Below are 13,674 nucleotides of genomic sequence, written 5' to 3'. Positions count from 1 at the left end.
ATGGCCGGGGAGTCCAGAACCAGGGGTCACAGTCTAAGGATAAGGGGCAAGCCATTTAGGACAGAGATGAGGAGGAATTTCTTCACCCAGAGAGTGGTGAACCTGTGGAATTCTCTACCACAGAAGGCAGTGGAGGCCAATTCATTAAATATATTCAAGAAGGAGTTGGATATATTTCTTAAGGCTAAAGGGATCAAGGGATATGGAGAGAAGGCAGGGACAGGGTACTGAATTTGGATGATCAGCCATGATCTCATTGAGTGACGGAGCAGGCTCGAGGTGCCGAATGGCCTACTCCTGCTCCTATCTTCTATGATTAAGTGCTGAGCATGACATTTGTTGACCTGATTTAGATCCTGTTCAGCGAGATAAGGTTTTTTTTGGTCATTTAAAAAAAATAATTTGTGCCAGTAAATAGGCTGTTTTTGTATTTAACTACAAAAAAGGAAATGTATAAATCAACCAGAACTTGTATTTATATATATCTTTAGTGCAGTAAAATGTCCCAAGGTGCTTCACAGGAGCGTTATCAAACAAAATTGGACACTGAGCCACATAAGGAGATATTGGGTCAGATGTCAAAAGCTTCATCAAAGAGCATCTTAAAGGCGGAGAGAGAGGTTTTAGGGAGGGAATTCCAGTGCTTAGGGCCTAGGCAGCTGAAAGCATAGCCGCCAATGGTGGAGTGATTAAAATAGGGGACGCACAAGAGGCCAGAATTGGAGTACTGCAGAGACCTCAGAGGAGGTTACAGAGATGGGGAGGGGCGAGGCTATGGAGGGATTTGAAAACAAGGATGAGAATGATAAAATTTAGGCATTGCCAGCCTGGGAGCCAATGTAGGTCTGTGAGCACGGGTGATGGGTGAACGGGACTTGGTTCGAGTTAGGATATGGGCAGCAGAGTTTTGGATGAGCTCAAGTTTATGGAACAGTATGGAAGATGCTATTGTGAGACTGCCTTTGCTAAAACTGGTGTCAGCATTGTTTTTAAACCTGTATACAAATATAGCTAGTTCCTTTATCAATGGAACAAGTTCCTTCAATAATTTGAAGGTGTGATATAATAGCAATAACAGTGTGCTGTATAGAGAAATTGAATGTAGTCTACACTGCTGTTAGTTTGTCTGGCTGTTCTCTATTCATAGGAACAGAAGTAGGCCCTTCAGCCCCTTGAGCCTGATCCACCATTCAGTTAGATCATGGCTGATCTGTATCTTAACTCCATCTACCTGACTTGGTTCTGTAACACTTAATAATACCCTTGATTACAAAAATCTATCAATCTCAGTTTTGAAATTTTCAATTGACTGTGCCTCAACAGCTTTTTGAGGGAGAGTGTGCCAGATTTCCACTACCCTTTGTGTGAGGAAGTGCTTTCTGACATCACCCCTGAATGGCCTAGTTCTAATTTTAAGGTTGTGTCCCCTCGTATAGGCTGGAAACTATAGACCGGTTAGCCTAACATCTGTGGTAGGTAAAATTTTGGAGTCCATTATTAAGGAGACAGTAACAGGACATTTGGATAATCATAATTTAATAGGACAAAGTCAGCATGGTTTTTTGAAGGGGAAGTCATGTTTGACAAATTTGCTGGAGTTCTTTGAGGAAGTAACATATAGGGTGGATAAAGGGGAACCAGTGGACGTAGTGTATTTAGACTTCCAAAAGGCATTTGATAAGGTGCCACACAAAAGATTATTGCTTAAGATAAAAAATCACAGGATTGGGGGTAATATTCTGGCATGGATAGAGGATTGGCTATCTAACAGAAGGCAGAGAGTTGGGATAAATGGTTCATTCTCAGACTGGCAATCAGTAACTAGTGGTGTTCCGCAGGGGTCAGTGCTGGGTCCCCAACTCTTTACAATCTATATTAACGATTTGGAGGAGGGGACCGAGTGTAACATATCAAAGTTTGCAGATGATACAAAGATGGGAGGGAAAGTAGTGAGTGAGGAGGACATAAAAAACCTGCAAGGGGACATAGACAGGCTAAGTAAGTGGGCAGAGATTTGGCAGATGGAATACAATACTGGAAAGTGTGAGGTTATGCACTTTGGCAGGAAAAATCGTAGAGCAAGTTATTATCTTAATGGCAAGAAACTGGAAAGTACTGAAGTACAAAGGGATCTGGGGGTCCTGGTGCACGAAACTCAAAAGGTTAGTATGCAGGTGCAGCAAGTGATTAAGAAGGCCAATGGAATGTTGGCTTTCATTGCTAGGGGGATAGAATATAAAAATAGGGAGGTATTGCTTCAGTTGTACAAGGTATTGGTGAGACCGCACCTGGAATACTGCGTACAGTTTTGGTGTCCATACTTGCTCTCGAGTCAGTACAAAGAAGGTTCACTCGGTTAATCCCGGGGATGAGGGGATGGACATATGAGGAGAGGTTGAGTAGATTGGGACTCTACTCATTGGAGTTCAGAAGAATGAGAGACGATCTTATTGAAACATATAAGATTGTGAAGGGGTTGGATCGGGTGGATGCGGGGAGGATGTTCCCGATGATGGGTGAAACTAGAACTAGGGGGCATAGTCTTAGAATAAGGGGCTGCTCTTTCAAAACTGAGATGAGGAGGAACTACTTCACTCGGGGTGGTAGGTCCATGGAATATGCTGCCCCAAAAAGCTGTAGAAGTTACATCATTACATAAATTTAAAACAGAAATAGACAGTTTCCTAGAAGTAAAGGGAATTGAGGGTTACGGGGAGCGGGCAGGAATTTGGACATGAGTCTAGGTTCGCATCGGTCATGGCCCTGTGGGTAGCGGAGCGGGCCCAGGGGCCGTGTAGCCTGATCCTGCTCCTATTTCGTGTGTCTAATTCTGTTAGATTCAGGAGATGGTTCGGTGATGGTGGATTGGCGGTTAGGATCAGATCAGCCATGATCTTATTGAATGGCGGAGCAGGCTCGAGGGGCCGATTGGCCTACTCCTGCTCCTATTTCTTATGTTCTTATTATGTTATGTTTTGGACTCCACCAGAGGAAATAGTTTCTCTCTATCTCCCCTATCAACTCCTTTGATAGTGAACACGTTGACATATGGAAGTGCCTCCATTAATTTCTTAAGAATTGACTCCTTGCACACATGCGGTGATCATACTTCGCGCAGGAAAGGGCACGTGCTAAAAATGCATCCGTTTTAGTTCTTATTTTTAAAAAAAAGTTGGTCAACAGTCCATTTATATCTCTAACTTTAAAATGTTAGTTTATAACTGTGCTCCCTAATACAATTTTGCAGCTATAGATTACTAATAGAGTCATAGAGTAATACAGAACGGATAGAGGCCCTTCGGCCCATCGTGTCCGCGCCGGCCATCAAGCCCTGTCTAATCTAATCCCATATTCCAGCATTTGGCCCGTAGCCTTGTATGCTATGGCATTTCAAGTGCACATCCAAATGCTTCTTAAATGTTGTGAGGGTTTCTGCCTCCACAACCCTTTTAGGCAGTGAGTTCCAGACTCCAACCACCCTCTGGGTGAAAAAGTTCTTTCTCAAATCCCCTCTAAACCTCCCGCCCTTTACCTTGAATCTATGCCCCCTAGTTATTGACCCCTCTACTAAGGGAAAAAGCTCCTCAGCATCCATCCTATCTATGCCCCTCATAATTTTGTACACCTCAATCATGTCCCCCCTCAGCCTCCTCTGCTCCAAGGAAAACGAACCCAATCTGCCCAGTCTCTCTTCATAGCTGAAGCGCTCCAGCCCTGGTAACATCCTGGTGAACCTCCTCTGCACCCTCTCTAACGCGATCACATCCTTCCTGTAGTGTGGCGACCAGAACTGCACACAGTATTCCAGCTGTGGCCTAACCAGTGTTTTATACAGCTCCATCATAACCTCCTTGCTCTTATATTCAATGCCTCGGCTAATGAAGGCAAGTATCCCATATGCCTTTTTTACCACCTTATCCACCTGTTCCGCCGCCTTCAGGGATCTGTGTACTTGCACACCCAGATCCCTCTGACCCTCCGTCTTGCCTATGGTCTTTCCATTCATTGTGTATTCCTTTGCCTTGTTAGTCCCCCCAAAGTGCATCACCTCGCACTTTTCCGGGTTAAATTCCATTTGCCACTGTTCCGCCCATCTGACCAACCCATCTATATCGTCCTGCAGACTGAGGCTACCCTCCTCGCTATTTACCACCCTACCAATTTTTGTATCATCCGCGAACTTACTGATCATACCCTTTACATTCATATCCAAGTCATTAATGTAGACCACAAACAGCAAGGGACCCAGCACCGATCCCTGTGGTACCCCACTGGCCACAGGCTTCCAGTCACAAAAACAACCTTCGACCATCACCCTCTGCCTTCTGCCACTAAGCCAGTTTTGTATCCAATGTGCCAAGGCACCCTGGATTCCATGGGCTCTTACCTTCTTGACCAGTCTCCTGTGCGGGACTTTATCGAAGGCCTTACTGAAATCCATGTATACCACATCCACTGCGTTACCCTCATCCACACACCTAGTCACCCCCTCAAAAAATTCAATCAAATTAGTCAGACATGATCTTCCCTTGACAAAGCCATGTTGACTATCCCTGATTAATCCTTGCCTCTCCAAGTGGAGACAAATTTTGTCCCTCAGGATTTTTTCCAATAATTTTCCTACCACTGATGTTAGGCTCACTGGCCTGTAGTTCCCCGGTTTTTCCCTACTACCCTTCTTGAATAATGGTACTACATTAGCGGTTCTCCAGTCCTCTGGCACATCCCCTGTGGCCAGAGAGGTCCTGAATATATGTGTTAGAGCCCCCGCAATCTCCTCCTTTGCCTCACACAGCAGCCTGGGATACATTTCATCCGGGCCTGGGGATTTATCCATTTTTAGGCCAGCTAAAACCGCCAATACCTCCTCCCTCTCGATGTTAATATGTTCGAGCATATCACAGTCCCCCCGCCCTATTTCTATGTCTACATCGTCCTTCTCCACAGTGAAAACAGATGTAAAAAATTCATTTAGAACCCCTCCTACATCTTCCGGCTCCACACACAGATTGCCACTTTTGTCCCTAATGGGCCCTATTTTTTCCCTAGTTATCCTCTTACCCTTAATATACTTATAAAACATCTTCGGATTTTCCTTTATTTTGCTCGCCAGTGTTATTTCATGGCCCCTCCTTGATCTCCTAATTTCTTTTTTAAGTATCCCCCTGCACTTTTTGTACTCCTCTAGGGCTTCCTCCGTCTTTAGCCTTTTGTATCTACCAAAAGCCCTCCTTTTTTTCCTAATCCATTCTCATATATCCCCTGACATCCAAGGTTCCCTGTGGTTTTTGGAACCACCCTTGACCTTTACGGGAACATGTTGCCATTGTATGATCTCAATCTCCCTTCTGAAAGCCTCCCATTGCTCCGATGCGGATTTTCCTACAAGTAGCTGATCCCAGTCCATTTTGGCCAGATCCTGCCTTATCCTATTAAAATCGGCCTTCCCCCAATTTAGAACCTTTATTTCCAGCCCATCCCTGTCCTTTTCCATGACCACCTTAAATCTTACCATATTATGGTCACTATCACCAAAGTGCTCACCTACTAGCACTTTTTCCACTTGGCCGGCCACATTCCCTAGAATTAGGTCCAGTACCGCCCCCTCTCTTGTAGGACTTTCTACATGCTGGCTCAAAAAGCTCTCCTGGATGCACTTTAAGAATTCTACACCCTCTGAGCCTTTCACACTCTGACTATCCCAGTTAATATTGGGGAAGTTGAAATCCCCCATTATTATTACCCTATTATTTGCACATTTCTCTGAGATTTGCCTACATATCTGTTCCTCTATCTCCCCCTGACTGTTTGGAGGCCTATAGTACACTCCCAGCAAAGTGCTTGCCCCCTTTTTGTTTTTAAGCTCCACCCATATGGCCTCATTAGAGGACCCTGCTAATATATCATCCCTCCTTACTGCAGTAATTGACTCCTTAATTAATATTGCGACACCCCCTCCTCTTATACCTCCCCCTCTGTCGCGCCTGAAGATTCTGTACCCCGGAATATTGAGCTGCCAGTCTTGCCCCTCCCTCAACCATGTCTCCGTGATAGCAACAATATCATACTCCCATGTGTTTATCAACACCTTCAGTTCATCCACCTTATTTGCAAGACTCCTTGCATTAAAATAGATGCCATCCAGCCTTGCCCTTATATATTTGCCCTGTCTACCAAGCTGACTTGTTTTTTTCTCCATAATTGGCAGCACATCCCCCCCATTTCAGCTCCCCTCTGTATCCCATCCCCCTGCCAAGTTAGTTTAAACCCCCCCCAACAGTGCTAGCAAACCTCCCCGCAAGGATATTTGTCCCGCTCTGGTTCAGGTGCAACCCGTCCGACTTGTACAAGTCCCACCTTTCCCAGAAGCAGGCCCAGTGATCCAGGAAAGTAAAACCCTCCCCCCTACACCAACTCTTTAGCCACGCATTCATCTGCTCTATCCTCCCATTCCTATACTTACTAGCACGTGGCACTGGGAGTAATCCAGAGATTACAACCTTTGAGGTCCTGCTCTTGAATCACAAGAATTTTGTAGTAAACTCTACTTAAAAGAAACTTGTCTTGCCAAAACAATCAAGAATAAGTTGAATGGCTTTTAATTGGTCTGAATACAGGTCCAACATAGTTTGGACTTTGGTTGCTCTCTCAATATTGGTGAATATGACATGCTAATGGTTATGTATTTCAGGATATGTTGCACTGAGATTACATCAAGAAAGTTTCCTTTTAAATGTTTTAATCATCTCAAGGAGGAAGGGGTGGGGTGCATCTTGAAGTTAGCTCTATCGTGTACTACCCATATTACAGAAATAAATTAAGTTTTTTTTCAATATTTCCAGGATAGCTTTGGACTGGGCTAAACGGTTTGGTCAAACTGAGATTATAGATCTTCTAGAATCTTTCAAGTAAGTACAGGAATTGTAATTAGCTGTATTTGCCACATCATTCTGAATACAGAATCTATTAATCACATTATTAAAAGTAGGGAAAAACCTATTTAAAGAAGTGGTGTTGCATTACAGTTACCTTTTTTGCACTCTTCGAGAATGTGTGCGTGCTTCAAGGTGATGAATGATGGGAATGGAACTTCCATTTTAGGCACTGAGGGCGGAAATTGGATAACGCTGATAAATGGGTGCGGGCATTGCGATGCGCGATCTACTCGTGCGCGTTAAAAGGAGCACATCAAATTCGTGCTGTGCAACTTTACATGATTGTAGCGCACTGACAGGCTGTGGGCTCAACAGGGGGGCCGAAGTTCTCAATGCTTGCCCCTTCAAGGCAATCTATCTTTTTTAAAGATGAGCTGCCTTCTGGTGATGCAAAATGTTAAGTGCTTCAGCACAAACCCAAATGGCTCAACAGAGCAGGGAAAGTGCATCCAAGGTCTCAGATGCTGCACTTGAGGCCTTTGTGCAGGGGGTCAACACTGGAAAGGAGGTCCTCTACCCACAGGAGGCCCTCCAGAAAGAAAGATGTGGGACAAAATCACCGAGGCTGTCACTGCCAGCAGTATCACCCCCAGAACTTGGCTCCAGTGCCCAAAGAAATTTCATGACCTCAGACGAACTGCACCACCAGTCTCTCTCACTGCGCAATGCATGACCCCCCGCCCCCACCCCAATCACACACCTACCCCAACAATCTCTACCAAACACAAGGCACGCCTTACATTCCTTGCTACATCTCGCCCCCAGCGGCGGGGCTGAAAGAATACAAGATGCCGATATCCTCATACGTTCTATCCAATTCGCATCCCAATTCCCCTTCACCCCATAATCTCTTCTGATTTACAAGCTGCACATGGTGTAAGCATGCACCTCTTGCTTTACCCCTCTCCCTCATCACAATCCTACCCTTGTGCCTTCCTCATTTCAGACACCCAAGAAATCCAGCCTGCCAAGCCAGTGGTTGGCCAAGAAGTACTGCATAGCCATTTGCACTCTTCCCCCACTGAAAGTCAGCAGTCAGGCTGCAGCCACTGGGGTAGCACTGCATAACATCACTAGGATAGGCAAAGGCACACGCAAGACAGTCACTAAGGGAATGCACAAGGGTGATAAGCTGATCTTTTGATGTAGTATTGGATGTATATATGGATAAAGTTGGATTGGAAAGTTTGCTTTGTGGTTTTTATTTCAGCATTGTCAGGAGGATGCTGTGATGGTCAGTAACAGAGAGAATGTAAAGTGTGGTACAAATGTTGAAAGGGGAATTGGGGTTGTGTTCCCTGGTACTGCAGGCGGATGATTCAATGCCGGGTATCCCGGCAGAATGGGGCTGTCTGGGTTGCTTCCTCCTCCTCCTCCTCCTCCCTCTGCTAGCAGCTTGTCCCCTCCATCTCCATGTTATGCTGCAGCCCAAGGGGGACTGGAACTAGAGTCCCCAGGCCTGGGAGCAAGTGGTTTTCTCAGCGGCCTTCCTTTAAAAAGCCAAAGCCTTGCAAACATCCTGCACACTTTAACAACTTTTTGAATGTCTTGCACCAAACCACTACTCTAATAAAATTTAAAGAAACCGGTACAAAATCAAAAATCTAAACTTACATCAAAGTTGCCTGTGTACCTTTAAGAAGCGCTGGTAGGGGTTCTGCTTTGGAGAGGGCGTTGAATGGAGCGGCGACATCCAAAATAGCAGGTCGTGCGTCAATTCAGCGTTGCACGCTGATTGACGTCACAATCTGACTAATTACTATTTTTGCAGTGAGCGCAGGCAACGACAGTGCTGCTGGCCTGCCCAAAATGGTAGAAGCGAGGCAGCCGCTATTTTATTAAATCCTAAACTGGCCTTATCAGCCAAATTTCACAGCCAATGTGTCAACACAACCATCTGCAGCGTGAAGCTTCCTCCAAAATGGCGGAACAATGTGTGTTAACCCTCAGCTTCAACAGAGCATCCCATATTGCACCAATGTGATATTTCTATTTGTTGTACCAGGCACTTTTGTTGTCCAAGTGAGATGCCAGTATCAAATTAGGTCCAGTTCTGTCCTGGCACATTGTGCGTTATTCAGTCCTTGCCTTTGTACTTAAATAAAGCCCATATATGTTTTATGTATTTCTGACACTGTGTGAAATCATAATTGTGCTGAAGTTCAAACTACAGGTAGTGAAAATGTTCTTAAGTAGCTTAAATAGTTTACGCATGTTGCTAATATTGAGCAGCTTGCTAAAAAATGTTATTGTTGTGCACAAGTTCTTCAGTGGAATTAGGAAATTTGGATGAGTGTATCCTGGTGCAATCAGACGGTGGAGAACTAAGTCAAGAAGATAAAGAAGTTCTAAGCGTCTACCACCACAGCTTTGACGATGAGAAAGTAGACCTGGATCTAATTATGCACCTTCTTTATAACATCTTTCAAAGTTCTGATGATGGTAAGTAAGCCATTGGCTTGAGCAACTCTTAGATCTCTTTTCAAATTGATTTTTCACCATGCTAAATTTTTGTAGCATAATTTAATTTCAGCTGCTGCATGCATTACATCTCGTCCTATTTGTTCAAATTGGAATGGAGAAAATTTAGAAATATTTGAATATTACATAGAATTTACAGCACAGAAACAGGCTATTCGGCCCAACTGGGCCATGCCGGCGTTTATACTCCGTACAAGCCTCCTCCACCCCTCTTCATCTAATTCTTCTCAGCATAGCCTTCGATTCCTTTCCCTCGTGTTTATCTAACTTTCCCTTAAATGCATCTATGCTATTCACCTCAACTACCTCTTGCGGTAGCGAGTTCTACATTCTAGCCTCTCTCTAGGCAAAGAAGTTCCTCTTGAATTTTATCTTGGATTTATTAGTGACTATCTTATATTTATGGCCCCTAGTTTTGGAATTAGGTTCCCCTTGTCCTCACCTTTCACCCCACCAGCCTCCACATTCAACAAATCATCCTCCGCCATTTCCACCACCTCCAGCGTGATCCCACCACCACACACATCTTCCCCTCCCCTTTCAGCATTCTGAAGGGACCACTCCCTCCGTGACACCCTGGTCCACTCCTCCACCCCCAACACCCCTTCCCCTTCTCCTTCCCACTGCACCATCCCGTGCAAGCGCAGGAGATGTAACACCTGCCCTTTTCCCACTGTCCAGGGTCCCAAACACTCCTTCCAGGTGAAACGGCAATTTACTTGTACTTCTTGCAATTTAGTATACTGTATTCGCTGCTCACGATGCGGTCTCCTCTACACTGGGGAGACCAAACGCAGATTGGGTGACCGCTTTGTGGAACACCTCCGTTCAGTCCGTAAGGGTGACCCCAGACTTCAGGTCACCTGTCACTTTAATTCTCCGCTCCACTCCCACTCAGACCTCACTGTCCTCGGCCTAACGAAGTTCAATGTAAGCTGAAGGAACAGCACCTCATCTTTCGATTAGGCACTTTACAGCCTTCTGGACTCAACATAGAGTTCAACAATTTCAGACTATAATCTTGGCCCCGATATTTATTTATTTTTCTTTTTTGTTTTTTCTCTCACATGGCAGCTGTTGATTCTGCCATTGCCATTTACACCTCATCTAGTCATCTTTTTTTTCTTAACTTGTCCCATTACCATCACCTTTTGCGTTGCACCATCATCCCTTTTGTCTTTTAATCTCTCCTGTCTTCCAGCCTATCACAGACTTTCCCTTTGTTCTTTTCTCCCCTCCTCCCTTTCCCTGCCCCTACACTTGCTTAAAAATCTGTTACTTCTCTAACTTTTTCCAGTTCTGACGAAGGGTCATCGACCTGAAACGTTAACTCTGTTTCTCTCTCCATGATGCTGCCTGACCTGCTGAGTGTTTCCAGCATTTTCTGCTGTTGTTCCACATTTTTATCAACTTTGGAGATCAGAGAGGAAAGGATGAGTACTCATCAAAATTACAGGAATATTACTTGCATGTATCATTCAATAGGATTTAGTAGTACAATAGTACATCACCCTGTGTTTTATAACATTACTATGACCAAAATTATTTTTACTTTTAATGTGTCTTTACGGCTATATTTCCAGGTGCAGTTTTAATTTTTTTACCAGGATATGATGAAATTGTAGGACTCCGAGATCGCATTCTCTACGATGACAAAAGATTTGCAGATAATTCTCATAAGTAAGTTTTGAAAACTTGTATCTACAGTTTTCTGAAATAGGAAGTTAAATAAATATTTATATTATTTATAAAATCTGTTTTCAATGTACTACAAAATAGTGTGCATTTACACATATGGTATATAGAAATGTGTCTTCTGTTACTTACAGTAGATACTAATCAGTCAGTACTAGAACTATATATTTATCATCAAGAATGTGTTTAGCATATCCAAAAGAAAAATACATAATCTTTGGGATGAAAATATTTTCCTCAATTCTTTCCCTCTTCCCAACATAAAGTTTTTGTAGGTGATCGAACAGGAACCCAGGCTGACTCTCCTCCTGGGTTAAGGAAAGGAACTGATCTAATTGTAATGTTTCTACTGCCACCCTCGATTTAAATGAACTAACCCAGCACAGCCACCAGGGGCGGTCTCATCAAAACTGTTTTAAAGAAATGTAGCTTCAGTCTTTGACCCTTCACTGAGTCCAGTATAAAAGACTACATGGGAATACTCTGGCTTTGCAATTTAAATTTACAGTATGTTTATTGGAATTGAACGTTTGGTCGATATCCCCAAAATATTACCAACATTAGATTAAATATACGATACACAGCACCTGTTTGGACTCTTAAATAGAAATTCAAGAATTATAAACTGAACAGCTAAATTCTGGATACATAAATTTGTTCACAAAAGGTATATATTTGCATATATAATGCTAGTATCTCAGTGTTTATAATGGAGTTTTGGGAATATACAGAAAATAATCAGGCATATTCAGCTACTTTGGCAAGAATGAAGCCAGATAAAAGTTCAAAAAGATAACAGTGCATAACTTAGTCATATACAGCATATGCGATGAGTAGACAAATATCTCTTAAATACACAAAAGTAGTTGTGTAAGTGAAACTGATATAATTAATTGTTTTTGCAGATATGCCTGGTAATATATGCATTGTAAAATTAGTATGTTCTCTTGGTGTATATGAAAATTGTTTAAATTTAATTAACTCAAAATGCAAACTAACATTTAAACCATAAAATACTTTTTTCCCTCTTAGGTTACAGGTTTTCATGCTTCATTCCAACATGCAGACGTCTGACCAAAAGAAAGTGTTAAAGAACCTACCTAGTGGAATTCGTAAAATAGTGAGCTCAAAATTATTTAAAATAAAACCACTGATTTAAGCTTTATTCTTTCCTTCACTTACAGCATAATTGATTGTTCTGTCTTATTTCAGATTCTTTCCACAAATATTGCAGAGACAAGTATTACTGTCAATGACGTGGTATTTGTCATTGATTCTGGGAAAGTGAAAGAGGTAAGTTTTAATCAATGCACATCAAAAGATTTCTGCAATACTATGAACGTGGAAATACTTAATTGTTTCAATGACATTTTTGTTCCAGAAATCATTTGATGCACTAAACTCCGTCACAATGTTAAAAATGGTATGGATTTCTAAAGCGAGTGCTGTCCAGAGGAAGGGAAGGTATAATGATTATTCAATTTTTGTGAATTTAAAGCTATTTGTGAGAATGTAAGGAGATAGTTACTTCAGCCAAGCTGTTCAGCTATGGCATTGGCATCTACCTGACAATGTAAAAGATTGCCCAGGTATGTCTTAGCCTCAAAAAATAGGGTAAATCTAAACCAGCCAATTACTGTTCTATTAGTATCCTTCCAATCGTCAGTAAAGTTATGGAAGGAGTGCCATCAAGCAAAACCTATTCACTAATCATCTATTTATTGACGCTCAGTTTGGGTTCCACCAGACCACTCGTATCACTGCAGCCCTGATCCAGATGTGGATGTGATGCGCCAAAGACTGAGGTTAAGCGAGTAACAACCAGGCTTTTATTAACTAAAGAATGAAGGTCTAGTCTCGAGTGGTCGACCCGTCCAGAATACTAAGGGACTGGGAGGTAGTCACTTATATACCTGGAATAGTGGGAGGAGTCAGCCGAGGCATGTCCAGACCTGTACCTAGTGGAATACACATACACATACAGACAGGTATAACAGTGGTTTACCACAGGATGCAAGAGCTGGATGTCAGAGAAGAGGTGAGAGTAGCTGGCCTTGACATTAAGGCAGCATTAGCGGGAACAATAGCATAGTGGTTATGTTACTGGACTAATAATCCAGAGGCCCTGACTAATGATCCAGAGTCGTGAATTCAAATCTCACCATGGCAGCTGGGGAATTTCAGTTAATTAAATAAATCTGGAGTGAAAAAGCTAGTGCTAAAAATGGTGACCATGAAACTACTGAACTGTCATAACCCATCTGGTTCACTAATGTCCTCTAGGGAAGGAAACCTGCTGCCCTTACCCAGTCTGGCCTATATGTGACTCCAGATCCACAGCACTGTGGTTGACTCTTAACTGCACTCTGAAATTGGCCGAGCAAGCCACTCAGTTGTATCAAACCACCAGGAAAACCTTCACCTCATGGACTGCAGAGGTTCAAGGCGGCGGCTCACCACCACCTTCTCGAGGGCAATTAAGAATGGGCAATAAATGCCTTGCCAGCGATGCCCACATCCCGTGAATGAATTAAAAAAAATTAGACTGTATATGGCACCAAGG

At 43.1% G+C, this 13,674-nt stretch overlaps 1 protein-coding gene across 7 annotated transcripts in view; it reads left to right on the top strand.

Annotated features, from left to right (window-relative positions):
* The window catches only part of ythdc2 (YTH domain containing 2), a 121,586-nt gene that overhangs the window by 48,499 nt on the left and 59,413 nt on the right, over positions 1 to 13,674 (top strand). For all 7 annotated transcript variants that reach the window (XM_085987102.1, XM_085987093.1, XM_085987088.1 and 4 more), the window contains exons 13-18: positions 6,843 to 6,908; positions 9,199 to 9,377; positions 11,000 to 11,096; positions 12,144 to 12,231; positions 12,324 to 12,404; positions 12,493 to 12,575. In XM_085987102.1, the coding sequence (XP_085843228.1) occupies positions 6,843 to 6,908; positions 9,199 to 9,377; positions 11,000 to 11,096; positions 12,144 to 12,231; positions 12,324 to 12,404; positions 12,493 to 12,575 (594 nt within the window). The remainder of the gene's footprint in view (positions 1 to 6,842; positions 6,909 to 9,198; positions 9,378 to 10,999; positions 11,097 to 12,143; positions 12,232 to 12,323; positions 12,405 to 12,492; positions 12,576 to 13,674) is intronic.

The sequence above is a fragment of the Somniosus microcephalus genome, chromosome 1 (genome assembly GCF_052327205.1).
Source record: "Somniosus microcephalus isolate GS21.2 chromosome 1, FLI_Smic_1.0, whole genome shotgun sequence".
NCBI lineage: Eukaryota > Metazoa > Chordata > Chondrichthyes > Squaliformes > Somniosidae > Somniosus > Somniosus microcephalus.
The sequence above is the reverse complement of the archived record's forward strand: the minus strand, read 5'-3'. Positions and strand labels throughout refer to the sequence as shown.